The sequence below is a fragment of the Cnephaeus nilssonii genome (assembly GCF_951640355.1).
Source record: "Cnephaeus nilssonii genome assembly, chromosome: 12".
NCBI classification, from domain to species: domain Eukaryota; kingdom Metazoa; phylum Chordata; class Mammalia; order Chiroptera; family Vespertilionidae; genus Cnephaeus; species Cnephaeus nilssonii.
The window spans coordinates 51,903,049-51,929,904 of NC_137083.1; the positions used below are offsets into that span (position 1 = coordinate 51,903,049).

A 26,856-nucleotide genomic window follows, 5' to 3' on the forward strand; every position below is an offset into this window, starting at 1 on the left:
GTTGACTCAGTGGGGTCAGTAACTTGCACACACCCAACTGGGTAAAGTGATTGAAGTGTGTCTGTTGCTGGCTCCCCAAAACCAAAGCACCACTTATATATGCCCTGAGCAGTCAGGATAAGCCCCTGGTTGCTAAGTTCTTGCAGGGGTCACTCCTTGTGGCCATGGCTCTGCCAATAGAGGAGGCCCAGGGTCCTTACGTGGCATATAGGGAGGGTGGTTCAGAGTGGCATTCTGGCAACCTGGAGGAACTGCCCCATTCACAAAGCTTGATGGTTCATTCATATCCTAGAAAAGTCAAACACAGATATATCTTACTTTTTAAAATAGTTACATGCTGGCCCTGCCAGTGTGGCTCAGTGGTTGAACGTCAACCCATGAACCAGGAGGTTGCAGTTCAATTCCCAGTTAAGGCATGCCCAGGTTGTGGGTTCAATCCCCAGTAAAGGGAGAGGGGAGTGCAAGAGGCAGCTGATTGATGATTCTTTCTCATTATTGATGTTTCTATTTCTCTCTCCCTCTCCCTTCCTCTCTGAAATCAATATAAACATATTTTTAAAAATAGTTACATGCTGTCAATTCAGAGGGAAAGAAGTAGTGAATAAATCATTCACCATCCAGTAATCATTAAATTCAGCTGAGAATTGACTAGAAAGATCAATTAAGCCCTACAAAATGACTGGCTAGAGGATTTTTTTTAAAAATTCTCCCTCAGGGTGTGAAGCAAGTTGCAATTCTAAAAAATTCCTAGCAATGACATTGAAATTTTATAGCAGGAACTTGTGGCAAGGTACAAGGTCTGAGGACTATCAGAATGTTCCACTCCTGATTGGAGGAACTATAGTCTGATATGTCCAAAGCTCTCTGGGGTGATCATTATCCTTCTTGATTAAAGGTCAGTGATAGATACACTTAGACACACAAAGATAGACACACCCCTATCCAAATGTACACAGACACAAACACTCACAATCCACATGCCATCGAACTTCAAACTCTTCTCTGGATCCCGTGGATTGGTGTGTAGTTCTTTCAACTCCCTCTTCCACCAGGTGGCAGTTGAATTACGGAAAAAATCTGGGAAGGCCACGTAAGCTCGGTATTGCTATAAAAATTAAATATAATTTACTTGTCCCAAACATAAAAGACAGCAAACAGGCATTTACTAAGAGTTTAACTCATGCACAGCCTTGTACTACATGGTGACAGATAATCCAAACAGAGCCTAAGTAACATTCTTTGCTTATTTCAAATATAATAAAAGTGTAATACGCTAATTAGACCTTCCAGACGTCCTTCTAGACAACCTTCCAGACGAAGCCGGGGCTGCAAGCCACCACGGTTGCGAGGGCCGAGCCCCTTGCACAACTTTTGTGCTTTGAGCCTCTAGTTTCAAATACAACAGTACAGGGGAAACTTTAGCACAATTAGGCCCCACCTTAGCATTTGGAAAACATCCATAGACTGATTTCCCCTCTGTATCAACATGAACAGTAGCAATCAACCCCTGGACTCACTATCTCGTTTATTAGATGCCCAACCGTCAATTTTTGTCCTGCAATTTCCTAAGTATTTCTCAAAGACAAAGCATGAGCCAGGGAGAGCCTGCAGCCCGAAAGTGGCAGACATCAGGTGCCCTGTCAACAGGTTGGAAAGAAACATCCAGTTGATCCCCTCGCATCTCATTCCCACTAAGGAAAGGGGGTGAGAACCAGATTTCATTTCATTACATTAGACCATCTAACTAGTATGCACCTGTGTTTTCTCTAGTTTCAGAATCACTTGAAAACAGCTCTTGTGTGTCAAGTAAATTGGGAGGATTTAGGAAAAAGATATACCTTGCCCTTAATTTCCTCAAATAATAAAAGTCATGTTTTCATTTTAACCTGGAAAGTAGACCCAAGGTTTAACTCCTTAACTATACTGTAAGATCTTTGAGAGCAAGGACTTTGTTTTATTTTCTTCTGATTGATCTTTGTATTCCCCCACATTGCTTAGCTTAGAACTCGACGTAAAATAAATGCTCAGTGCCTAATTGTGAATTCATGCCACTTAGTAGCAGCAAATATTCATACATTTTTATATAGGTCAGGTTGCTTGCTATGGAACTTTATGGTACTTTGTATGTCTCAGTAAATAGGTTCCTCTATGTTTACCAGTGCATTTTAAGAGTTGAATAATGCTAGTAGTAAGGGTAGGGGAAGCTCAATAATGCTAGTAGTAAGGGTAGGGGAAGCAACAGAAAGACTTGGTCGTGGGAACTTCCAGCTTTTATACACAATGGACAAAAGGCAAGTAGGAACCCGTATGTCTAGATAAAAGGTAAAAGAAAGAAAAAAGGAACACAAAGTAAAAAACAGAAGATCAGTATACAGGATCCAGCTCACAGAAACGTGAGAGGGTAGCGAGCCACTTCACTGAGAGGCTGGGAGAGAGAGGCAGGCCAGCAATGCCTTTTTGTGAGAAAATAGTGGTAGAAACATGGAACCAGTAGAGAATCTTTCACCAAAAACAGAGAGCTCCAGCTCAGGCAGGTTGGAAAACATGGTAGGCAGGCAGGGTGATAGAAGATTAGAATAAAGATTAATACCAGCCATGTCTGAGTCATTTCTAAAAAAAAATAAACGGATTAAGACCTTCCTGGCAACCCTGACTTCACCCAATATCCACAAAGGGCCCTTTACCTCCACTTGACTGTCCCAGTCTAGAGAGCTGTTTATAACGACATTGGGCAAATCAGGCCAGACCTGTGGAGAGAAAAATGTTCAAAAGCAATGCAGGAGATAACTTCTCTTATATAGCATTCCTAATAAGTTATAAACCATGATTCTACAGGTGATAATACTTGGATTTTTTACGTAGGATTGATTTGAGAGAAGTGCATCTCACAGTGCATATACATTCCTTAAAAATTCCTTAATTGTGTGGACAGATATTGATTGACAAAATGAGAACTTCTGACCTCAAAGCCCAAATGGAAAAGGTTAAACAACAGGCACAAACAAATTAACAGTGATCCACCCGTCACCTGGGTCACCGTGAAAATCATACCTTTCCCCAGACAATGCCTCCACCATTTGGAGCTTTGATGAAGACATCATCCTCCACACCGCGAGTGAATGCAGTATAGTTCTTGGTCTCATTTCCAGAAATGGCTGGGTCCTACAATCAACACACAGGTCAGGTGAGAAAACCAAAGCCAGAGAATGACTGGGGACAGAAAAGAGAAAAACTCCTCCGAAGGGAAGGCACTACCTTCCACCTGAACTGTAGAGCTTCTCTTTACCCTCAACTTCTCTGCACATAACATGGAGGGAAACACAGTATGTGTAAAGTTTTCTCCACCAAAACTTATTCGCACTCCCAAAAGACTCCTCCCAGAGGGACAAACCAGAATGAGGATGACTCGCATCCCGTCGGCCTTCATGCGATTAATCAGAGCTGGAAACCCAGCAAACTTGGGGCTGAGGGTGAAGTCCAGCTGCCGCTCCATGTAGTCGATGTCCGAGTACTGCACATCCTGGGGGACACACAAGGGAACTCAGTGGCTGCAGGTTCCAGACGAGAATAGACTGCCACTAACCCAACCGGTAGGGAATTTCAGATCCCAGATCTGTCATTTGTCAGGTACTAGGGTCTGGGAAATCTACTTAACCTTTAATTTTTCTTTGTAAAATAATAAAAAACAACAACACTAAATTACAAAATATAGGATTATGCCTATCCAGCAGGGCTGATTTTGAGAATAAATGAAAATAGTGGATGAGGAAGTGCCTTGTATATGACCAATATAAGGAGTGATTGTTGCTACCTTCCCCAAGAGCTGCCCTGGTATTATTAGTGGTTCCGGTTCAGAGAAAATAACATAATGTCAATTACCCAGTAGGAATACAACATGGATGGTGAATCTACCAAAAACAAAACCTGTAATTGCTTTGGAATATCCAATCCTGGGGGTTGTTAAACACAGCTTTCTCATTAAGAATGAAATAGTGAATGCTGCACTTCCTATTACTAGAAACAACTGTAAACAATAAATAGGATACAATGAAATACAGTAGCAAAAGTAGGTTTACAGTTGTTTGTATGAATAATACCATAATTAATAAATAATAATACAAGAATAAACCCTGTGTTTCATAGACTCACAACTGTAAACCTACTTTTGATGACCACTATATGTAATTGGCTCCCGGAACCAATTATCTGATTATTGGACCCCTCTTGTCCTGAAGTGAAGGAGTTTTATTTCACATGTATTTCCTCTGGAAGTCAGTTCCAAGGTCCCTACATTCAACTCGAGATTAACTCAAAGCTGAGGGAACACTGTGCTCCAGCCCAGCACAGTGTTGGAACAGTGATTCTATCTACACATGCAATGATCTGACTGAATTTGGGTTGAGTTTTTTAAATTAAACAATACTACTGTTGGGGGGATTCTTTTATTCTTATGGACCAAGGATGTTTTTGTGACTAAATATTTTGAATTCAATAACAGAAATGGAAGCATGATTTAGCAAAAAGCTGGGCCTCTGTCTGCCTCCTCTGGTAAATCACTGTGACTCTAAGGTGAGGGCCATGATCCCCACCTGTATTACTGGGTTGGGGTGAGGCTCAGTGTGATGTATGAGAAAGCACCTTGTAACTTTACAGAACCCCATAAAAATAAGGCAAATGAATCCAGATACAGAGACAATTGGGGTTGGCTGTGAGGACCCAGAGCAAGTACACCACAGACTGAGAACGTACATAGGGGATCTGGGCAGCCACCATCTCATCATACAAGCTGGCAATCTCAGAGTCGTTCTGGTATCCATAGCGACACAGCTGAAATCCCAAGGACCAGTAAGGAACCATCACTGGCCGACCAATCAACTAAAAACAGACAGAAAATGTTAGTTTTTAAGAAGACTCTGAATTGAACTTGTACACGAAGTAATAAGAATAATATTTTTCCAGTGCCCCAAGTTAGACGATCAACAAATTCAAATCCAGAAAGAAACTGAGAAGATGCACAGCCACTGGGGTACCTTGGAGAAAGCCTGCTGCTAGACTGGACCTTCCTGACCAGGAATTTTGGAAAATTTGATCTTACTCTGATTCCTAGGAGCAGTCTAGCTTACTGGTTAAGAACACATAATCCAGAGGCAAAATGCCGAGGTCATCATACCGGTTCCAATCCCTGCTGACTATGTGACCCTGGGCAAACATTAAATAACCTCTTGTGCATCAGTTTCTTCACTTTTAAATTGGGGATAAAAATAGTATTTGCTTCAGTGTTGTTGTTGGTTGTTTTTTCTTTTTGTATTTTTTTTTTTTGAGGACTGAATGAGTTAATACATCATTGTAAACTGTTCTGACACATATCAATGACATACAGTTAGTTTTATATATGTTTGTTGCTGCTGCCAAAACAACTGTCATTACCACTATGACCACCTTCACCACCACTACACTACCATCACCATCACATCACACCACCACCATCATCAACACCATCACATTCACCACCACCATCACTCACAACCACCATCACCACCACCTGTACACTACCATCACCATCATATCACCAGCACCAGCACCAGCATCATCATCATCACCAACATCATCACATCACCATCACTACCACTATTGCCACCTCCCCAACCACCCCTAGAATTATTAATTCTACTGCTCTGCAATGCTTTGAGAGGCTATGAATTTAATGATTATTGGGATGTATATATTTTTATTTATTTTATAATCTGTCTCCCAGTAAGACCAATAAGCCCAGTTATTATCTGAGAACTATACTAATGAATGTAGGTTTTGGAACACAAAATATACTGTTTAAATACTTGGTAACCAATAGAATTCCCTCCTACCTCAGTGTACTGCTGAGTGACAAGCTCTGGAGTTGGCCCCAAAACCACATAAAAGTCCAGAATTCCTCCTGTGGTACGGTATGTCAAGGCAGGCAGGGGTTGGAATGTCACATCTGAAAATGTAGGAAAGTACAAGTCAATCTGAAAACCTTCCATGTGACGAACTATCCCCTGAAATGCATAACTTCTCCCTTTTCCGATGCCTCTATATTGTGAGAAAGTACTTGTACTATATTTACACAGCACTGAAGAAGTTAAGAGAAAGTCTACAGGGTCCTATCTCTGGATTTTTTTCTCTTTGGTGTTCTTTAATATCTTATTATATGTTTTGTCATTCTGCCCTTTTAAATTATTGTAATTTTATTTTAGAAGAGTTTATGACTTATAAGTTGCAAAAATAGTACCAAGTATTCCCTTATAGGCTTCCCCCCGTTTTCCCCAATAATAATATCTTACATAACCATTGTACATTGTCAAAACCAGGAAACTGACATAGACATAATACTATTAACTCAGATATAGACCTTATTCAGATTTCACCACTTTTTACATGCATGCTTTCCCCTCCACCTCCTACTTTTCCCACCTCTTTCCAACATACAGTATAAATTTTCAGTATAAATTTTTTCAGTATATACAGTATAAATTTTCTTCACATCTTCATACGCCCAGAGAGAGTGCTCTACCCATAGCTTCTTCACTAATTCAATTACACAGATGGCTTCCACTAGCTGACCTCAGGGATATTTGGGACTTGCTTAGTGTTGCTATCCCTTCTTACATGACTTTTGCCAAATAAGAGTTTAGTTAATTCTTGTTAACACATATTACTGAGCTGAAAATAAACAAAAAGGCAAAATAGAAAGGCTAAGAGGAAACAAAACTGGTCACATGATAACGATTTTGACTTCGGGGCAGCTAGGTCAAACACATTCTAAACTTCCTCAAGAATGACTGGTTCACAAAAATAAGGTGAAATGCTGGCATGATCTTACCCATGGCATTGCTGTTTAGCAGAAGCACTCCATGGGCACTTCCATCCTCTTCCAGTCCCATGTAGTAGGGTTGGACTCCATAGGAATTCTTCTTGTACTGGAAAAAAGTGGGAAGAGGTGGCTAAAAAAGAAACTCAACAAATATTGATTGGTAAGGTGTGTCTAGTCTTCTCTGAAATAAATAAAATGTATAAGAAACAAAGGAGCCTGGAATTGGTCCATTTGCCTAAAAATAGAATGTGACCATCCAAGTTGAGTCTGGGAAGATGAAACATGAAGTGTACACATGTGGGTGGAGAGGTGCAGAAACCCAGATCCCAAAACTCTGCCCTTACCCCTGGGGGCTCGTCTCGGGAAAACATCCCCCATGTGTGCCAATTCAAGTCTCTCCGATAGGTTTTGTGCTCATTTTCTCCAAAGCCATAAAGATACCGGGAGGGAAGGCGAGTGGAGATGCGGATGAACATGTCATTGAAGGTGAAGCCAAGAAGCTGAGAGTCCCAACTGCAACACAAAAGAGTATATTTGGGAAAGAAATGGGCTGTTCTATTGGCTTCAAGCAGCTAATTTTTCAAGAACAACCAAACTCTTGATTCCCTCCTCTCCCACCCAGAACCCTGTTAATCTCCCAAACCAAACCAAACCAAACCAAACCAAAATCTACTTGATTAAAATAATCATAGATGCCTTTGCTAAAAGCCCAGGAGCAAGCTTCATTCTTTATTTTCCCCTATCACTACCTCCCTTCAGTTCTTCTTTCAGAATGCCTATCCAATAGCATTCTCCAACTCAGTTGCTATGGTTCCATACCAACCTCAGCTTCCACTCCTGCTCCCTACAGACCACATTTGCTACGAAGCATCCACAGTGAATTTTTTCAAAGTATCTCACATCACGTCACTCCCCTATTTACAGTTCTTCAGCGATTTCCATTACAAGATTTTATGAAGTCTTCAAGGGCATACCTAATCTGAAACCCACATAAACTCCAGCTTCATTTCCCATCACTTACCTCCCTACCTACTAAGTTGCTCCAACCATATTGGACGTTTCCCCCCTAATATGCCAAGTTTACTCCTGTTTCATGGCCTGTGTACACTCCAGCCCATCTGTCTAAATTGTTCTTCCCCACCCCTCCGATTTCCATGTGGGTGGCTCCTTCTCCTCACCCAGGTCCTTTTTCCAATATCACCTCCTTGGAGAGATCCACTCTGACCACAGTACCCAAAGCAGTAACCTCCTACAACCCTCAATCATCCTGTACTTTTCCTACATAGCAGTTGTCACTATCCAAACCTCTTTATTTATATTTTAACTTGAATTATCTTTGTGATTTACTTATTATTTTTTGTCATAAAAAGAAAGACCTTATCTTCTATAACCACAAAATATAAAGGCACTCCATAAACATTTGTTGAATGAATGCCTAAGTGCATGCAACTGCCTCTGTAATTATTTCCAGAGGGCTTTCTCCTAAGAACAGACCCAAAGGAAATAACTGATTCATGAAACTGGAAATGGGTAGTCTGATGCTTTGAGCAGGATATCTCCAAGGATAATGGACTGAGCAATGAATGTGCAGGTAACCATCAATTCCAAATCAGATTAGGAGCCATTTACATCACAGTGCCTGTACTCCTGCGTCGAATTTCAATCCCAAATGGATTCTTCTTAATGAAGACATTATAGAGTTGACTCTCAGGGGTGCTGGATGGAACCGTGGGTATATTGAGAGGGACTGGGACTTCATACCGATTGTTGTTGGGATCGTAAATCTAGGGAAAGAGAAAATTGACTTTAGGTAACTATAGCGCCCTTAAAGCCCATAACCTTAGCAAAACCTTGATGACCTTGACAAAGAGTCTGAATGCTATATTTCTTTGTCTCTAAGCTCATAATACTCTGGATTTTATTAACATATGAAAGAACCATGTCAGATTTAACCTTTTTTTTTTTAGTCTGTCATATCTCACTTAAGGCTTCTATTACAATAACACATTCACTTTGACATTGGTGTTATCCTGGAAAATCAGTCTAGAATCAATGGGGTTTATTAATATATTATTTATTAGTTTATGTGTAGGGGTATGAGTCTATGTGAATACCTGAAAACTTTTCTGAATTGAACCACCCCCAAAAAATATAAACTCTACTTGGTTAAATAAAACAGATATCCTCGCTAAAAATTGATTCACTGGGTATCTAATATAGTCCCGCTTATACTATAGGAATAACTAAAACGCATAAGACACATTATTTTTTTAAGAAATTCACATGCTAAGCCAGTAAGAGAAAGACCATTTCACATGATCTCACTTATAATGATATGGGATCTAATGAACAAAATAAACTGATGAACAAAATAGATTCAGAGACATGGAACAGAGTGAAGAATCTCAGAGGGAAATGGGGAGGAAGAGGTTAATCAAAGAACATATATACATATATGCATAATCCATGGATGCAGACAATAGTGTGGTGAAGGCGGGGGACAGGGGGCAGGAAGGAGTGAAGGGGGTCAATGGGGTAAAAAAGGGAGATGTCTGTAATTCTTTCAACAATAAAGATAAATTTGAAAAAAGAAAGAAAGAAATTCACATGCTAGTGGAAGGTAAAAGAGATGTACCCACAACACTTGGGTGATAATATGCTAATGTAGAGCTTTTCAGAAGTGTTGTGACACTGGAAGGAAGGAAATACCTAACATTTTCGGGGAGACTGAGCAGATTTCACAGGGAAAATACAGACTGAGTCTTAAAAGCTTTATAGCCATTAACCCAGCACATAAAGGAGATCAAGTCATTTCTGGTAGAGAAATAAGTGCAAAGGCACTGAGTATTAAAGCAGGGTCAGAAAGAGGCAAATATTTTGGAGAAAGTTATTGTGTGATCAGGAAGTAGACTGGCAAAGAGTTAAAGCTGGAAACTTAAGCAAGTTCATTTATTTGAAACCCATTAGGTGCCTATCACACGCCATCAGGTCTATGGTGAGGACAGGAATATAAGAGCCTCGCCCTTATATTATAAGATGTACAAGAACTCATAGGCCAGGTTGATATTAGATTGTGAACAGCCTGTCAGGTGAAGCCTGATGTTTTTCATTTATTCTCTCAATGAACATCTAAGTGCTAACTACCTACCGGGCTCGGTGTTAGATTTTAGGAACACAAAGATAAAAGGACAATTTCCTGTCTTTCAGACACTCACAATTCAATATAGAAATATACATAAAATAGTCCATCACTAGTCTTTAGATGTAATAAATCATAGAAAAGAGAGATCACTTCATTTTCATGGCTATTTCAGATATTCCAAATTCAATATCCAAAACTGAACTCATCATCCAATTTTGCCCAAGCTCAAACCTTTTCAGTGTTTCCACTATGGTTAATATTGCCATACTCCATATAGAGATGCAGGCTAGCAACATGGTAATCATTCTTGGTTCTTCCCTCTTGTCATTACCTACTTGCAATCATCACCAGATCCTGTAACACTACCTTCTCATCTCTCAAAGATGTCCACTGTTCCCCATCTCCTTCCTGTACTATGACCAAGCTCCAGTCCTCATCTGGATTACCTAACTGGTAACCTCCTAGGTTGTCTTTCCTTTCCACTCTTGTCCCTTCAGTAGACACAGCAATCTTTTCAAAATGCAAATTAGAACAGGTTTCCCTGTGCCATCACTGGTTTCTCACTGCTCTTAGGATAATGACCTAGTATAAGATAGCATTGTTAACTTAGAAGAGTGAACTTATTTTAGGGTTCTGTAACCTTGACTAGCAAAAACCGATGGAATTGAAAAGTGCTAGTCAGCACCTGATACACAGTCTGTGAACACGTACCTTAAACTGCAGCATGTCATTCTTGTGGTAGGTCACATTCACACGGAGGGTGTTCACGGGTGTTGAGGGCAAAGCGTTGGCGTAAAGAGAAGACTTTAAGGAGATGACAGCTGTGGCTCCATGTGAGTCATACTGAACATCATCAACAGAATATAGATCATTGGTGAAATAGCAAAAAGGGACTCCTGGGGAAGTGGTTTCCTGAGAAGTAAAGCCAAAGTCAGCTCAGCATGTGGTCCTGGGATTATCAAATACAGAGGGGCTGGAAAAGGTAATTTACAGGGAGATACAACCAGACTATCACTTATTTCCCTATGTGCTCTTTGGTTGTGATACAAGTTTAAATTCCTGGTCTCCATGTAACATATTTTTTAAAAAATAATTTTCATTCCTGTCCCTACGTACTCTTCATATCCAGATAAAAACCCAGTTTCCTTTGGAAGTCCTTTCTTTCTGTGGATTTTAAGTAATCACATAGGTACTGTACTGGTGCTATGCTCATGAAATTGTAGGTTAAGGGTAGAGAAATTTAATCATGATAACATCATCAGCATTTTTACCTCCCAGGCACAGCCACGGGCAATACAGTTTTCTTTAGAAGCACCATCCTGATCAGGATAACAGTCTATTTTTTCTGCATCCTCCACTATCAGGTCCCATTCCACAGTGTATGCTTCTCCCAGGACAAGATCAAGCCCTGTGATAAGGGCAACCTGTGGGAATGGGGAAGTGAGAAGGAAATTTACTCTCAGGACAACAGGCCTTGCAAAATCTGAAAATTCTTTGGGGAGAGGAATAGAAATCATACCAGACTGAATAATCCAAGTGACATACCACTGAAGCCTCAATGGAGAGAACTCTATGGGGAGTGGGGGCAGGAGCTGCCCAATGGCAACAGGGCAGATGTCATAACTCTATGTCAATCTTGTATATAACATTTTGAAAAGAATTTGGTAGAATAAAATCTTCTGTACTCACTCCTTTCTTTCCTTCTCACCTGCTTCCTCTTCCTTGTTTTGTCAGGACGGCTCGCTTCTGCACTTCCCCTTTCATTAAACTAATGAAAGGCTAATCTCTTACCAATACAAGGCCTTCCTTAGATTGGCTCATTCTGACATCTCAGCCTTGAATGCTTTATCCCCACAAATGCTCGTCTATGGAATACACTGCTAGTTGCCTGCCCTATAAAAAGTTATCCTCTTACTATTTCAGTTTAGAATACTAAAGTTCCCACTTAAGAATTAAAAATTTAATCCATGTAACACAGCTGTGGCCATGAATGGGTAAATTTCAAGCCAAGCTTTTGTTTCTTGATTTAAGGGCCTGCTTCTTTCTTCCCTGTTTCCTCTTTTTATTCATACTAAAGCAAGGCCATAGTGACTAGAATTTAAGAAGGAGGTACTTCCAATCACAAGAGAAGAAAAAATCTCAACCCTGACAACCTTGAGCCACTGAATCAATGCCAGCAACTGACCTCTTTCTAAAGTTCTTATTGCATACGGAAAAAAAATCAAATTTGTTTAAACCACCATTTGGCTGAGTCTCCTGTCACTTGCAGCCAAATGAATCTCTAGCTGATGCATTGTCTTTCAAAGTCCGGCTCCAGCCCTATATTCTGCAAGGACTTTGTTCAATATTCCACTAAGCTTTGAGCACTGAATTAGAATAAGTTAACACTTTCCATATGTTGGTTTGGGTTGCCTGTCCCCTTCCCAATAGTTTCATATGTATAATTGTGTCTCCCCACAACTCAAATTGAAACAGTTAGAGTCCCTTTGGTCTTACATTAATTAATCTATTTAACGAACATATATTGAATTTGTTTTCATATGTGAATCTGTCAAATGGCTTGTACTTTGCTGTACTCATCAACAAAAATGTAATACTACTTCTAACTTTATGATGTATGCATCCTCAATGTATATCATCCGGACAAAATGTCAAATGTCACTGATAAATCATTATAGTAGAAAACTAAATTTATTTATTTTCTCCAAATTTGGAAGTTCCCTAAGAAACCATGCTAACCCAGTAGCTTCCAATCCCAGATCATACCTGTAGTAAGAAGTATTTGAGGAGAGGGTCCCTCATAATGTTAAAATATCAGAGGAACGGATTACAACCTACTCAGGAGCATCATATCGCAACTGATGAAAAGTTATTTTATTGTTATCATCTAACCAAATAAGTAGCCAAGGCTTGTCAAATTCTATGACTTAAAATTTTTTCTAAAAATGTATGTGTTGTAGTGAGAATTTATACTAGTATATCTCAATACAGTTTAAAAAAAAACTCTCTTCAGATTTTTTATTAATGGGGACCCCTCCTCCCTTCTTTACCTTTCTAGCATCAGCCAGCAGCTTTCAGATCTACTTTTCTTCCATTTCTGTTACCCACACTTCTTCTTCTGTCCCAGAAAGAACAGAAGACTGGGGCCAGTGGGGGAGTAAGGATAAAAAGACTATTTGCCCATTTCCCAGCAACTCCCTCATTCATTCTAGTGCTAGCCCACTCCTCATTTTTTTTCTCTCCTAACCCTCTGACTTTCCACTCCAGGCCTCAGTGTACTTTGGTCATTCAGGACCCATGCAACCTTGGTAAAAAGGAACACCATGAGCTGTGAAGAATTCTTGGATAAACTGTCTCAACCAAAGGGATTTTTACCTGGCGGTTAGGATCATAAGTGACGTTAGGAGAAACCTGACTTGGTACACCGTTGTGTTTCACTGTAATGTTGTTAGGTTTTTGGGTCCCAAGGATTTTAATCTCTTTAAATGCTAAATTATTAGGGTCTTTGTAGGTTGACTGCAAAATCTTCACATCCAAGCGGTTCTGCAAAACAATTTAAGCACAAAAATCTAACTATAAAACACAGTTTCTCAAGTCACTCAAATATTCCATCCTAGATCAGATACCCAAAACAGGTTTGAATGCCTCTTAGCTGTCTCTACTCATTTGTACTTCATTAGTACAAATGTATTTTGATATTCCCTGAGCAGAGAGAGAGAGAGAGAGAGAGATTTAATAACTACAATTAAAAAAACTGACTCCTTTGATTTATTCATTTCATTGCCTCCTTCTAACCAACATGGTTGATTCAGTTATTAGGAGAATGTGCTCACCTATACCATAAATGCATATGAAACTACAAATATAATTACACACATACTACACAAACACACATGAGTCTTGTGGACCAACAAAAGCCCACACTTAAGATTCACAAAAATATGCTACTTACTCGGGTGACGGAAAACTCACATAAGAGATAAACATTATTGGCCACAGTATCTGAAAGTGAGAGAAAGACGAGTCAGACTCTGATCTGCCCAGCACAGGAGAACAGTTTTTACTCTGGCTGTAAAAACTGTTGCTACATCTTCAGAAGAACAAGATTATAGACAGAGTCTCCCAGGCCAAGCCACTGTTTTCCCTTTTCCTTTAACCTTGAAAAGGTTCCCTTTCGGGGGCTTCCAAGGAATATGCCTCAAGTGAGTCTATTTCCTAAGTTCAAGCGACAAGAGTCATTAGTATATTGGAAACAGAAAAATGTGCTAAGAAACTAGATATAGACACGTAGCTAGATTTTCACTGCCTTTTCACTGGTTATGTTTTTCATACAATCGACATTTGTTCAGTAGTATTTTGGGGGAAGGTGTCTACATTAAATGGCAGGAATGGTCTTAAAACATCTCTTCCAGGTTCCCATTGACAATTAAATGAGAGCCTATGAATATTGCTGGCTAATGGGAGAATTATATGAGGTAGAAATATGTTTTTCCTCCATCAGTGGTCCACCTACCACTACCCATAAACAGTGCTACTAAAACAAAACTCTTCTCTTCAATGGTGAATGCTACTGTGCCTGGTGAGATATCTCCCCCAGCTGAATGACCAGAGGGGTAGCTCAAAGATGCAGGTTCATAAATAGTGACATTGTCATGACAATGCTCACCTTTCGTTTCCCCATCGTCCCAGAAAAGTTCGCCTCTTGCTTCTTTGTTGTCATCTAGGGCAATGATAAGACCAAGAGGGTTCCGTCGACTGTAGGAGAAGATATTTATATAAGAGACAAAGACTTAAAACTCAAAGAATTTTGTCAAATAAACTGAGGATAACACTGTCAGATTCAGATGGAAAAGGATCCTGGCATCAGATTGCTCTGCTTTTCTTCAGGCACAAAAACAAAATCAACAGTTGCATCTTTCTCTAGAATCATTGCCCCAAACATTAGCAATAAACACCTATGTGGAAGGCAAAAAATTTAAGCACCAGAATCACATGGTAACTATAATAAAAACTACCGATGCAACTATTATTTAGAATACAAACTATTAGAAAACAGAACAATCCTAGACAATAACTGGTTCAGCCTAATCACTTAGGAGATGTTACAATGCAGAAGAAGTATTAACTGTGGCTGGGGGATATATTTTTTCCCTGCCAGAGAACCATTTTGACTCAGAAAGCAATAAAACACAGTAAGGTCTATCTATAAAATGACACCTTTCCTAATTTTATTATTTACTAGAGGCCTGGTGCACAAAATTTGTGCACTGGGGAGGGGTGTCCCTCACTCAGCCTGCATCCTCTCCAATCTGGGACCCCTTGGGGGATGTCCGACTGCCGGTTTAGGCCTGATCCCACAGGCAGTCAGACATCCCTCTCACAATCCAGGACTGCTGTCTCCTAACTGCTAGCCTGCCTGCCTGCCTGATTGCCCCTAACTGCTTCTGCCTGACAGCCTGATCACCCCCTAACTGCTCCCCTGCCAGCCTGATTAACACCTAACTGCTCCCCTACCAGCCCAATCGCCCCCAACTGCCCTCCGCTGCTGGCCTGATCTCACCCCCAATTGCCCTCCCTTGCTGGCCTGATCTTGCCCCCAACTGCCCTCCCATGCTGGCCTGATGGCCCCCAACTGCCCTCCCCTGCAAGCCTGGTCCCTCCCAACTGCCCTCCTCTGCTGGTCTGATGGCCCCCAACTGCCCTTCCCTGCTGGCCTGGTTGCCCCCAACTGCCCTTCCCTGCTGGTCTGGTCTCCCCAACTGCCCTTCCCTGCTGGCCTGGTTGCCCCCAACTGCCCTCCCCTGCTGGCCTGGTCACCCCCAACTGCCCTCCCCTGCAAGCCTGGTCCCTCCCAACTGCCCTCCTCTGCTGGTCTGATGGCCCCCAACTGCCCTTCCCTGCTGGCCTGGTTGCCCCCAACTGCCCTCCCCTGCAAGCCTGGTCCCTCCCAACTGCCCTCCCCTGCAGGCCTGGTCCCCCCAACTGCCTTCCCCTGCTGGCCTGGTTGCCCCCAACTGCCCTCCCCTACAAGTCTGATCTCACCCCCAACTGCCCTTCCTTGCTGGCCTGGTTGCCCCCAACTGCCCTCCCCTGCAGGCCTGATCTTGCCTTCAACTTCTCTCCTCTGCTGGCCAACTTGGTTCTGATTGGTCAGTTTCTATGCCAGTCAGCGTCAAAAGCTCCACTTCTTAGGCAAGCCATTGGCTCCTCACAGTTCACCCAGATTTGGTTCTCATTGGTCGGTTTCTATGCCAGTCAGTGTCAAAAGCTCTGCCTCCTAGGCAGCCATTGGCTCATCACAGTTCACCCAGATTTGATTCTAATTGGTCGGTTTCTATGCCAGTCAGCATCTCTGGGCCTATCAATGGGGCTTAATCAGAAAGGCGGGGTTGATCAGCAGCCCCAGTGGAGGCCTGGAGAGAAATGGAGGCGCAGCTGCTGGAGAGAAAGAGAGAGGCAAGTGCTGATCAACAGCTGCCACAGAGGGTATGGATCTGACCCTGCTTCTCTCTTCAGGCCTCTTTCTGGGCCTGATTTGCAGCCCCCTGAGCAGTCAGTGCTGGGTCACCTCGCCTGCAGCCACAGCAGTCAGTGCTGGGTCACCATGGCAACCCAGCGCTGACTGCAGGACTGACTCCCAATTGGTTAAGCCTCAGGTCGTGACAGAGCCAAGGATTTTATATATTCGGATAATTAGTTTGTTTTGATAACTTCCAATTATCTGCTTTATAATTATGAATAAGAAACACAAAACACTACTCAGTAAGTTGGTGAAATAGATGGACATAGTCTACCTCCCAATTTTCTGTTGCATCCCTCACTGACCTCACAGTGTGACACAAAAGTTAAAATACTTATACGAATCCAAAATGACACTTCTAGTAGTGTGGCAGATTAGATATTCTGGAGGACACCAGACATTCTGAAGGACCCACCCACTAAAATATTACTTGGTCCTAGATAAAATATAACACATGGTCCCTGCAGGGAGCTAATGTGATCCAGGACAGCAGTCTTGGCTTGCAATCGAAGATAAAGCAAATCATCTCTAGAAGAATGAGACCCACATTTGGAACTTTAAGATCACATTTGAAAAACAAAAAACTACTAATCATACAAGATAATATGCCAGCATAAAAGAAAGTTGGCAAAAACAACTATTGATTTTGATTCCACTAAGGACTTTAAATAATTGGATTTTCAGGTAAAAAGTATAAAATAACTATTATTGGCATATTTAACAATATTAAGGAGGAAAGGAAAAAAAATCAGCTAAACAACAAAAAAGTATAACATGACCAGAAAATTGGAAGTGGCAGCACTCCCTTTGCTGGAAGAGTTGGGAAACATTTCCTGCAGATAAAATCTGAGTTTAATTTGAAGGATTATTAAGAACACACCAGACAAAGAATGTTGGGATCTTGAAAATATCATGCTAAGTGAAATAAGTCAGATAGAAAAAGTCAAGAATTATATGATTTCACTCAAATGTGGGATATAAAACTGAAAACAACAAGTGAACACACAAGACAAACAAAAACTCACAGACACAGACAACACTATAGTGGTTCCCAGAGGAAAGGGGGTGGAAGAGGTTATGAAGGGTAGAGTGGGTCAAATGTATGGTGATGGAAAATTTGACTTGGGGTTGTGAACACACAATACAATATACAGATGATGTATCAAAGAGTGGTACATTTAAAACCTATATAATTTTATTAACCAATGTCACCCAATACATTTAATTTGGAGAAAAAAAAAAAAAAAGAACATACCAGGCAAAGAATGTTGGAAAAGATAATAAGTGCTTAAGCCCAAATTCAGGAAAATAGAAGGGTATGTTTGGAGAATAGAAAGATTTTCAGGATGGTGGTCTACAGGTATGTGCTAATGTGCACCCAGAGGCACATTTATTAAGTAACTTGGAACCAGATTGTGACTAGCCTTGAATGCCCTACTAATGAAAGAATTTGCTCTAAGCAGGGGAGCAACTGGTTGAGATATTCACTTTGGAAATATCAATTAAAACCTACAGAATGACTGGCTAGATGATTTTTTAAAAAAATATTCCCTCTCAAAGGGGTTCAGGAAGATCAGGGTTTAAGGTCTTTCAAAATCTATCTGGATGCAGTTCTAAATCACAGCTTCCTAAGAAAAGGTCTAGGGGCAGAGTTTAATGACCAATCACACATACATATACCACACACACTAGAGCGTCTTCCTCCCCACTTCTCATCCTCAACATGATGTGTCAGCATCTTCTGCATGGGAACAGATGGGCAAAGAAATGACCAGTTTTGTCAACCTGCCCCTTAAAGGAAACTCAGCCATGCTGTACCTGGTAACAGTCGTTGTGGCTGGCTGTTGGATGGGGAAGATGTAGCCTCCTCGAAGGTGAAGTCCAATTTTGTCTCCAGGAAGTTGCATTTCCACTTTCTGCTTTCTCCATCTTATTTGGCTCCCCTGAAGCAAGAAGACAAACCAATCACATTGGCATGATGGGACATTCACCTCCAGCTTTCATCCCTGTGCTGAATTATCTATGGCTCTCCCCTTTACCACCTAGTTGAATTACTGTCTAGTTGGACAATCAAACAAGAGAAGGGGCAAAGTCAAGAACAACAGGTTTTGTCATCAATTGGGTTTTAGGGGCTTCTACACTGGTTGAGGCATCTACATGCTGAGGCTACTTGATATATATTATATGAACGAATAGTTCTAACTCATGACCAAGCTCAAATTGTCCATTGGCCCCTCCAGCATTTGTCCATGAGACATTCTACTTGAGTCTTTATCGAATTTCATCATGACTGACATTAAGTGACTTAGGCTCATTTCATTGACTCGGCTGAAATTATGGAAGACACTACAGAAACACCCCTCTCTTGTCTACACAGCTACTGCTGTGGTCTTGAAGAGTTTAAGAAAAGTCAGTGCTACTTACAGTCTCATAATCATACCAGACAGCATCAGGCACATAGGCCATCACTTTTTCTGCACCCTGAAATGAAAACAAAATATACTTCTTCATGGCCCAGCCTCTGAAAGGGATCAAATACATATCCTAGCATTCCCTAGGGTCATGGTCGGCAAACTGCGGCTCGCGAGCCACATGCGGCTCTTTGGCCCCTTGAGTGTGGCTCTTCCACAAAATACCACGGCCTGGGCGAGTCTATTTTGAAGAAGTGGCATTAGAAGAAGTTTAAGTTTAAAATATTTGACTCTCAAAAGAGATTTCAATCGTTGTACTGTTGATATTTGGCTCTGTTGACTAATGAGTTTGTCGACCACTGCCCTAGGGAACTTCTTTACCATATATTGAGAGTGCATTAAATGACATTTCTTGGCCTTGTTATTGAATCATGCCTTTCTTCTAATGGAAATAATAAAGGTAATAACTTAGCAACAACAACAAAAAATCCTAAGTGGAACCACATTAAGAATAATTACAATATTGAAACATGTGGTGAAAATTCCAGCTTTACATTGGTTATCTCATTCACACTTCACAATAGTCCCCAGTGATGGGGATTATTATTATCTCACCTTTACAGCTAAGGAACTAGCATGATGACTTATACCTAGATCACATTGGTATTAAGTGGCACAGGCAACAATCTCACCTTGATCAGCCTAACTTTATTTTTTAAATTTATCTTTATTGTTAGAATTATTACAGATGTACACCCCTTCCCCATTCACCTCCTATACCCTGTGTGCACCCTCTCCCCCCCACCCCAAGACTGACTTTAGAGTGATCCTGGGTCATTACTCCCTTCTGCCTCTACTTCACAGAACAAGTACTGATCTGCTCTGAGGATCTGACAACAAATAGGATTATTCTTAAACTCAGAGTTGCCAGCAGATGCTTCTACACTGGTTGAGAACTTGGTCAGAAAAAAAGACTTCTAGAAGAAAGAAAATGTGAAAGTATCAGATATCCAACATCCCCAACCCCCAGCACATTGTCGTCAAGCCTGGCTCAGCCACACATGTTGGAAATGGGTTTGGAATAAAGATTAGAGAAATGGTTCCAAGGAGAGGGCTGTAGGACAGAAGCAGACACCACCAGTGTCTCTCTATGGGAACACATACCTCATCCAGAACTGGAGTGATGAGGAGGCCAGGCCCCCATAGAAACTGTTTGTGCACATCCCAAGTGTTGCTGTCCCCATAGAACCTGGAGATTGGAGAGACATTTGCTGAGATGTGGGCCTATGCTTCCTGGAAGCTCTCCCCTCAGCCTGTCCAAAACACACAGGTTCTCTCCCGGGGGAAACTCCCCAAATTTTTCTATGATGCCTATTCAACTCGCACCTCCCCAATCCTGCAGAGAGATCTGCTTCCTCTAGCCCATGTACCCTCCTAATCTCTCCCCTGGTTAGACAGAAGTAACTGTGCCAGTATCTATGCTAGGCATAGGCAGGTTCAAGGCCGAATTCTAATTGCCATATCTCCCTTATGAAGAAATAAGTAAAGTATGTTGTGCATTTTAAAAGTTCAGCTGACCATCAAGAAGAAACTGGATCTGATCACAAAAAATAGAAGATAATTTACAATTTTACTCCTTTTCTCTCTTATGTTAGCTGCCTTTTAACAGAGAATTCCAGGAGATGGCAAAAACTTACCCCAAATAATCTATAATAATAAAAGTGTAATATGCTAATTAGACCAGATGACCTTCTGGATGAAGCCAGGGCTGCAAGGGAAGCCCCGGGTCCCAGGTGCCTGCCGGCGGCCAGAGGGAAACCTGGGTCCTGGATGCCAGAGGGAAGCCCAGGTCCCGGGTGCCAGAGGGAAGCCAGTGCCAGCAGCTGGGGGAAGGAAGGCCTACTCTTGCACGAATTTCGTGCCTCGGGCCTCTAGTGAATATATAATAGAGCAGATATGCACCTGAGGGCCTAAAATATCAGACACATAAGGACATTAACTGTATTTTGATAAGGAAAGCCTCTTAAGTCCTAGAGCCTGAACGTAGTGTGCTACAACAGAGATCATCAAGTTCAAGCTACTAAATCCTTTAAATTAAGATTAAAGAAACTAAGGATAAAAGAACTACAATGTTTTGTCTAAGATAAAGAGTTACTTGGTGACAGAACAAAGATCCCAGGCCCATGACACTTAGTCTAGCTTCCTTCCCAAAAGAGAACAGGCTGTAATACTTAAATAGTATCTAGGCCAGTGATGGGCAACCTTTTGAGCTTGGTGTGTCAAACTTCGCCAAAAAAACTGAGCATAACTCGGATAGTGTGTCACTTTGAGGAAAAAAACTAACTCCAAGACTCTAGTCGCAAATGTTTCATCCTCAGGAGCAGCAAATGTTTCATCCTCGGCATGCGGCCGCGTGTCATCAGAAATGGCTACGCGTGTCAGTGCTGACACGCGTGTCATAGGTTCGCCATCACTGATCTAGGCAACAATAGCCTTGCAAATACCAACTGGGTTTGAATTGCTTCAATTGTCACTCTTGTATATGATGATATAGTCAATGTCATCAGTTGCATTAACAAAAGGCCTTTGGGTTAAGTGGACTTACTCATGCAGAAGGGGCCTGGCCACGGTGTCCCCCCACCTATGAGCACGATAAAGGAGAGTGTAGAGATAGGGCAGTAGAGTGTAGCGGATGGTAAGGTAGTGCCTGGAGGAATTCAACAGCAGAGAGTTGGCTCCAAAGGAGGCAGGATCCTGGGCCTGGAAGGAAGGAAGATGTTGCAGTTGTCAGCTGGCCACGCACAACAGAAGTATCTGGATAATTCCAGACCCCATTCATCACAACTGAGAGTTTACTTCCAGAAAGACCTGGAAGCTTGGCCTCAGATCAGTACAATTGGGCAAAGAGAGATCATTTCACCAAGTAAGTGGCCATTCTTCACCTTGAAACTCAGCTCCCTTCACTCAGTCTTTTAGGGGTGCTCTCTAGAGAGACTGCCAGTTCAATAATTGTGAAGCATTTCCTCATTTGATTCTCATAACAATATGAGCAATGTCGATAAAGTATACAGAGGTTTGATAAAAACCTTCACAGACTTGCCGTTTTCTTGACTGAAGCATAGAAATAGCAGAGGCTGTGGCACAGGGCATTTTAATGGTGCATCATAGGTCCTGGTTGATTGCAAACAGTGGTGCAAATTAGCCTGATCGAGCACCAGGTAGGAGGATGACTCAACACATTCCTTAGATGCCCATAGATGCAGTCATAAGGGATGCCAAGTTTATTTAGATCCTATCTCCTGGGAGACTTACCTTGTAGCCTTGGCCATTGTGATTCCTGGCAAATGGGTAGAAAGCTCCCAGCTGCATCCACCGCCTGCAGAGCTCCTCAGGGGCATCCAGTGCAAAGCCACATATGTCAGCACCCACCTGGAAGGACACACAGACAGCTCAAAGGGAGTGCATCCCCCTTTGCTTTCTACCAGGGACCTCCCAACTAAACTTTGCTAACCTCTTACTGAGAAGACTAATATGGTGTGATTGAATTGGTTTATATTCAGGGTCCACTCTACTGCCAAGTGTCTTTGAGTAACGTACTTAACCCTCTTGTGCCCCAGTTTCCTCACTTTGTTACCAGTAAAGTAGGCATTAATTAACTACAGAGGGTTTTACTAAGTGAAATAAGTCAAACACTTGACACACAATAGCTTTTTGATGAATAGTTACTAGAAATGGTATTTATATTATTATTTTGACCAAACTGCTATTGAAATTAATTTTCCAACACCTAAACCTGATATTGTTACTCACCAATTCAAAAATTCCCAGAGTCTCCTTGCAGCTTATCCTATTAGCTCCACAAAAACCTGGCTCCAACCTACCTTTCCAGCATCACTTACCATTCTAGTCCTATACACTCATCAAAATGACCTCCCACCGTGAGTCAGAAAAAATATATCCACTTTTCAAAGTTAAACTCAAGTGCTATCTTTTCCATGAAGTTTCTCTTGATTCCCTTTGTTCCTTGTAATCTTGGTAAGTCCTTTCTCAGGATTTCCCTTAACAGTTGATGTATATGTTCCTGTTGGCATGTTTACCCCAGCTTGTCATAATTGTTTGTTTATATATGTCTCCTCTTACTAAATTATAAACTCTTTGGGGAAAGAGAAGGCATTTCTGTTACTATATTTATGTTTTTCTCTGCCCTCACCATGCAAACCTAACTCAGTACCTTGCATATAGTAGAAGCTCAATAAATATATATATTGAATTTAACTAAAAGATGCCAGAGTGCTGGTAATGTTATGTTTCCTCACCTGGATGCTGGATACATGAATGTATTCAGTTTGTGAAATTCATCAACTGTATACTTAAGGATATGTGCACTTTTATGTGTGTATATTATACTCTAATAGAAAGAAATTTTCCAATGATATAACTTCAAGGTTGAACTTTCTATCTTTATAAGACAATGCAAGGAAGAGTGGTAGGATCAGAACCATACTATGTAGATGAAACACATACTCTCAAGATATGAAATCCCTGGGCCATGGAGGGTAGGGAGGAGCGTCTTATGATTTGAAAACTTTCTAAAATGAGGCTTTCTGGAAATTGAGGTTCATAAGAGAACTTGGGATGTAGACTCACCATTGGGATACCAAAAAGATTGAACTCGAGCATGCCAGGAATGGACCATCGAAGGTCATCCCAGGTGGCTGCATTGTCTCCTAACCAATGAGCTGCAAACTTGCCAGATCCCGCAAAGGTGGAACGGGTTATAATGAAGCTTCTCTTATTAGGGAACACAGTCTTGACAGCCCTAGAAAGGGATAGAGTAGGAGTCAATGTGCAACCTTAGTGTGTCTCAGCCCAGCAACATATACCAAAGGCCTTAGAAATCAATACCCCATCCACCTCTTCTAGTTCTCTGCCAGTGGGGTTAGAGTTGCTGATGGGGCAGACTGAATTATTAAGGATATTTATGTTTTGTTTTATTTTAAGGTGTTTTCTTATGTACATCAATAACTCCATAATTTTCAAGACTTTCCAAAGAAGTCTTGAAAAGGCTAGTAACTAGAGCATACAAGTTTTATGGAACAAAGGCAAAATTTAACTTTACATAGCTGTGTATAAACAGGATGGGGAAAAAGTAAGCTTACAGTTGTGAGCATACAAAACACAGATTTATTCTTGTATTATTATTTATTTATTGTATTATTATCCAAACAAACAACTGTAGACGTACTTTTACCCCATCCTGTACATAGGTCTTTCACAGGGTATGATTTTAGACATACACGAAAATGAACATAGGAACCCCCTCTTGGAACTTAAATTGTTTTTAAGTAGAAACACTTTGGTCATAATCTATATAATAAAAGCCTAAGTGACCTTTACAGCGGAATGACCAAAACGACTGGTCACTATGATGCACACTGACCACTAGGGGGCAGACGCTCAATGCAGGAGCTGCCCCCTGGTGGTCAGTGAGCTCCCACAAGGGGAGCACTGCTCAGCCAGAAGCCAGGCTCACAGCTGGCGGGTGCAGCGGCAGTGGCGGTAGCCTCTCCCGCCTCCACAGCAGTGCTAAGGAGCAGCAAGCCGAGCAGTAAGGAGCAGAGAGCAGGCAGGTGGTAAGGAGCAAGGGGTCACAGGCTGCAAGAGGGATATCCAGCAGGCAGACATCCCCCAAAGGGTCCCGGACTTCGAAAGGGCTCAGGCCAGGCTAAGGGACACACAGCCCCAGTGCACGAATTTTGTGCATCAGGCCTCTAGTTTTGTAATAAGAAAAGACATTTTAAAATTATGTATCTATGTGAATATTTTTATAAGTAAATATAAAGATACTAGAGGCCCGCTGCACAAAATTCGTGCAAGGGGCTCAGCCTTTACAGCTGCAGCAGCTTGCCTCAGCCCTTGCAGCCCTGGCTTTGTCTGGAAGGTCATCAGGAATGTCGTTCAGCTGTCTGGTCTAATTAGCATATTACACTTTTATTATTATACTAGAGGCCTAGTGCACAAAATTCGTGCACTGGGGCATGTGTGTGTGTGTGTGTGTGTGTGTGTGTGTGTGTGTGTGTGAGTGTTTGTGTGTGTGTATCTCTCAGTCGGGCCTGCGCCAGTCCGGGACCCCTCACTCCTTACCTCCTGCCTGCTCGCTGCTCCTTACCGCTTGGCTTGCTGCTCCTTAGCGCTGCTGCGGAGGCAGGAGAGGCTCCCCCCACCGCTGCTGCACTCACCAGCCATGAGCCCGGCTTCTGACTGAGCGGCGCTCCCCCTGTGGGAGCGCACTGACCACCAAGGGCAGCTCCTGCATTGAGCGTCTTCCCCCTGGTGGTCAGTGTGCATCATAGCACCCAGTCGTACTGGTCGTTCCGCCATAACAGTCGCTTAGGTTTTTATTACATAGATATATCATCTACTAGTATATTTTTAAAATAAGAAATCTGTTATATTCTTTAAAACATTTGCTTTACAATGTTTTTAACAACTTTCAAGAAGGCTAAAATCACACCATGACTTTGCTAATGAATGAATGTGGTTTTGGTCTGGCAGTAAATAGAGTAAATTCTCAATATCTTTTCCTCACCATAGTATTTGAATCCACACACAAAGGCAGACACAGCACAGAAAGATGCTGAGCCAGAATCTAAAACCCCAAAGCACATGGAGTCTGAATTACCTAACCCTCCATCCTCCAGTCAAGACAGTGTGGCAGAGAGGAAAATATGTGGGCCTACGATCCATGCATAAATGTGTTTAAATTTTGCTTTTACAATTTATTAGCTGTTTGAACTTAGTCAAGTTACTTCTCTTTCTTCCTTCCAACTTTTCATTTATTCATGCATTCTTCTATTTCATACTTTCCATGAATATTTATGGGATTCCTTCTTCCCTATGTGCTAGGTAGTTTCTTCATTCATTCAGTAACAATAACCATACTTATCTTGCAAAGTTCTTAAAAGTAAACCACTGGCACTTGGTATCTAGCAAGATCAAGAATGTGCCATGTTTGATGTCCATAGAGACAGTATCCTTACTCTGCTGTGGCAATCGCCATAGAGTAGCCATACAGATTGTGGACATCATACTGCTTGCCCCAGTGCTGCACTGCATCCATGCAGAGAGTCTTGCAGAACAGGTACCCATCCAGGATTCCTGGGAGAAAAATAGGGTCAGAGAGTGAGCACCTACACTGCACATTCCCTATTCTTTGACTGTCATAGAAGCTGACACGGTTCTCACTGGGCAAGCATTTACTGTGCCATCCTGCAAACGATCACACAGATTCCTCACTCTCAAAGGACTACACATTTGGGGTAGTTTACTCTGAGGTATAAAGAAATTGTGTTGGCTGATACACATGCTCCCACCTGGGTGCTCATGTGACTAGAGGCAGGCATTTGGAACAATATGATCCAGTTAGACTTGAGATTCAATCTGAATTCTTCAAACTCAGCTAAGTTAAATGGTTCAAAAATATAAATACTGGATGAAAGTATAAATTAATTTATCAATTCTCTCCATTGACCAGATATTATAAAGAATGATTGCCTAATCTCTCTTTCGTTCATCTATTCCTTTCTTCTCTGATTGGGCCACTCTGGTTCAGATCCAAATGACCTTTGAATTTTAACTATTGCAAAAGCTTCTTAATGGCTTATTGACTTCTGACCTATTGATTTTCTAATCCATATTATATATTAATGCCAGGTTAATACTTCTAAAACCACTTGACTATTACATACTTCCTTTTATTAAAACATAAGCAGATTCCCTCACAAAAAGAATAAAGTGTGAACTGTTTAGCCTCCTATCCAAGTCCTTCAACATTTGATTCTGACCCATCTGCTCCAATTTCCTATTTTCCCACCAGACTGGAAGTCTTCGTAAGATGCTATAATTCTAGTAACTCATTCCTTTCTTAATCAAG

The 26,856-nt window shown here is 41.5% G+C and overlaps 1 protein-coding gene across 1 annotated transcript in view; it reads right to left on the reverse strand.

The window, feature by feature from the left end:
• MGAM (maltase-glucoamylase) overlaps positions 1–26,856 on the reverse strand; it is a 77,479-nt gene that overhangs the window by 15,784 nt on the left and 34,839 nt on the right. The window contains exons 15-36 of the mRNA XM_079785993.1: positions 25,964–26,081; positions 23,571–23,742; positions 22,236–22,352; positions 21,529–21,683; positions 20,088–20,172; positions 18,937–18,993; positions 18,331–18,455; positions 14,659–14,747; positions 13,945–13,994; positions 13,368–13,535; positions 11,264–11,416; positions 10,704–10,904; positions 8,480–8,634; positions 7,195–7,363; positions 6,860–6,956; positions 5,865–5,977; positions 4,750–4,875; positions 3,392–3,520; positions 3,052–3,162; positions 2,685–2,747; positions 971–1,105; positions 201–288 (exon numbers count right to left, since the gene is read on the reverse strand). Coding sequence (XP_079642119.1) covers positions 201–288; positions 971–1,105; positions 2,685–2,747; positions 3,052–3,162; positions 3,392–3,520; positions 4,750–4,875; positions 5,865–5,977; positions 6,860–6,956; positions 7,195–7,363; positions 8,480–8,634; positions 10,704–10,904; positions 11,264–11,416; positions 13,368–13,535; positions 13,945–13,994; positions 14,659–14,747; positions 18,331–18,455; positions 18,937–18,993; positions 20,088–20,172; positions 21,529–21,683; positions 22,236–22,352; positions 23,571–23,742; positions 25,964–26,081 — 2,676 coding nt within the window. The remainder of the gene's footprint in view (positions 1–200; positions 289–970; positions 1,106–2,684; positions 2,748–3,051; positions 3,163–3,391; positions 3,521–4,749; positions 4,876–5,864; positions 5,978–6,859; positions 6,957–7,194; positions 7,364–8,479; positions 8,635–10,703; positions 10,905–11,263; positions 11,417–13,367; positions 13,536–13,944; positions 13,995–14,658; positions 14,748–18,330; positions 18,456–18,936; positions 18,994–20,087; positions 20,173–21,528; positions 21,684–22,235; positions 22,353–23,570; positions 23,743–25,963; positions 26,082–26,856) is intronic.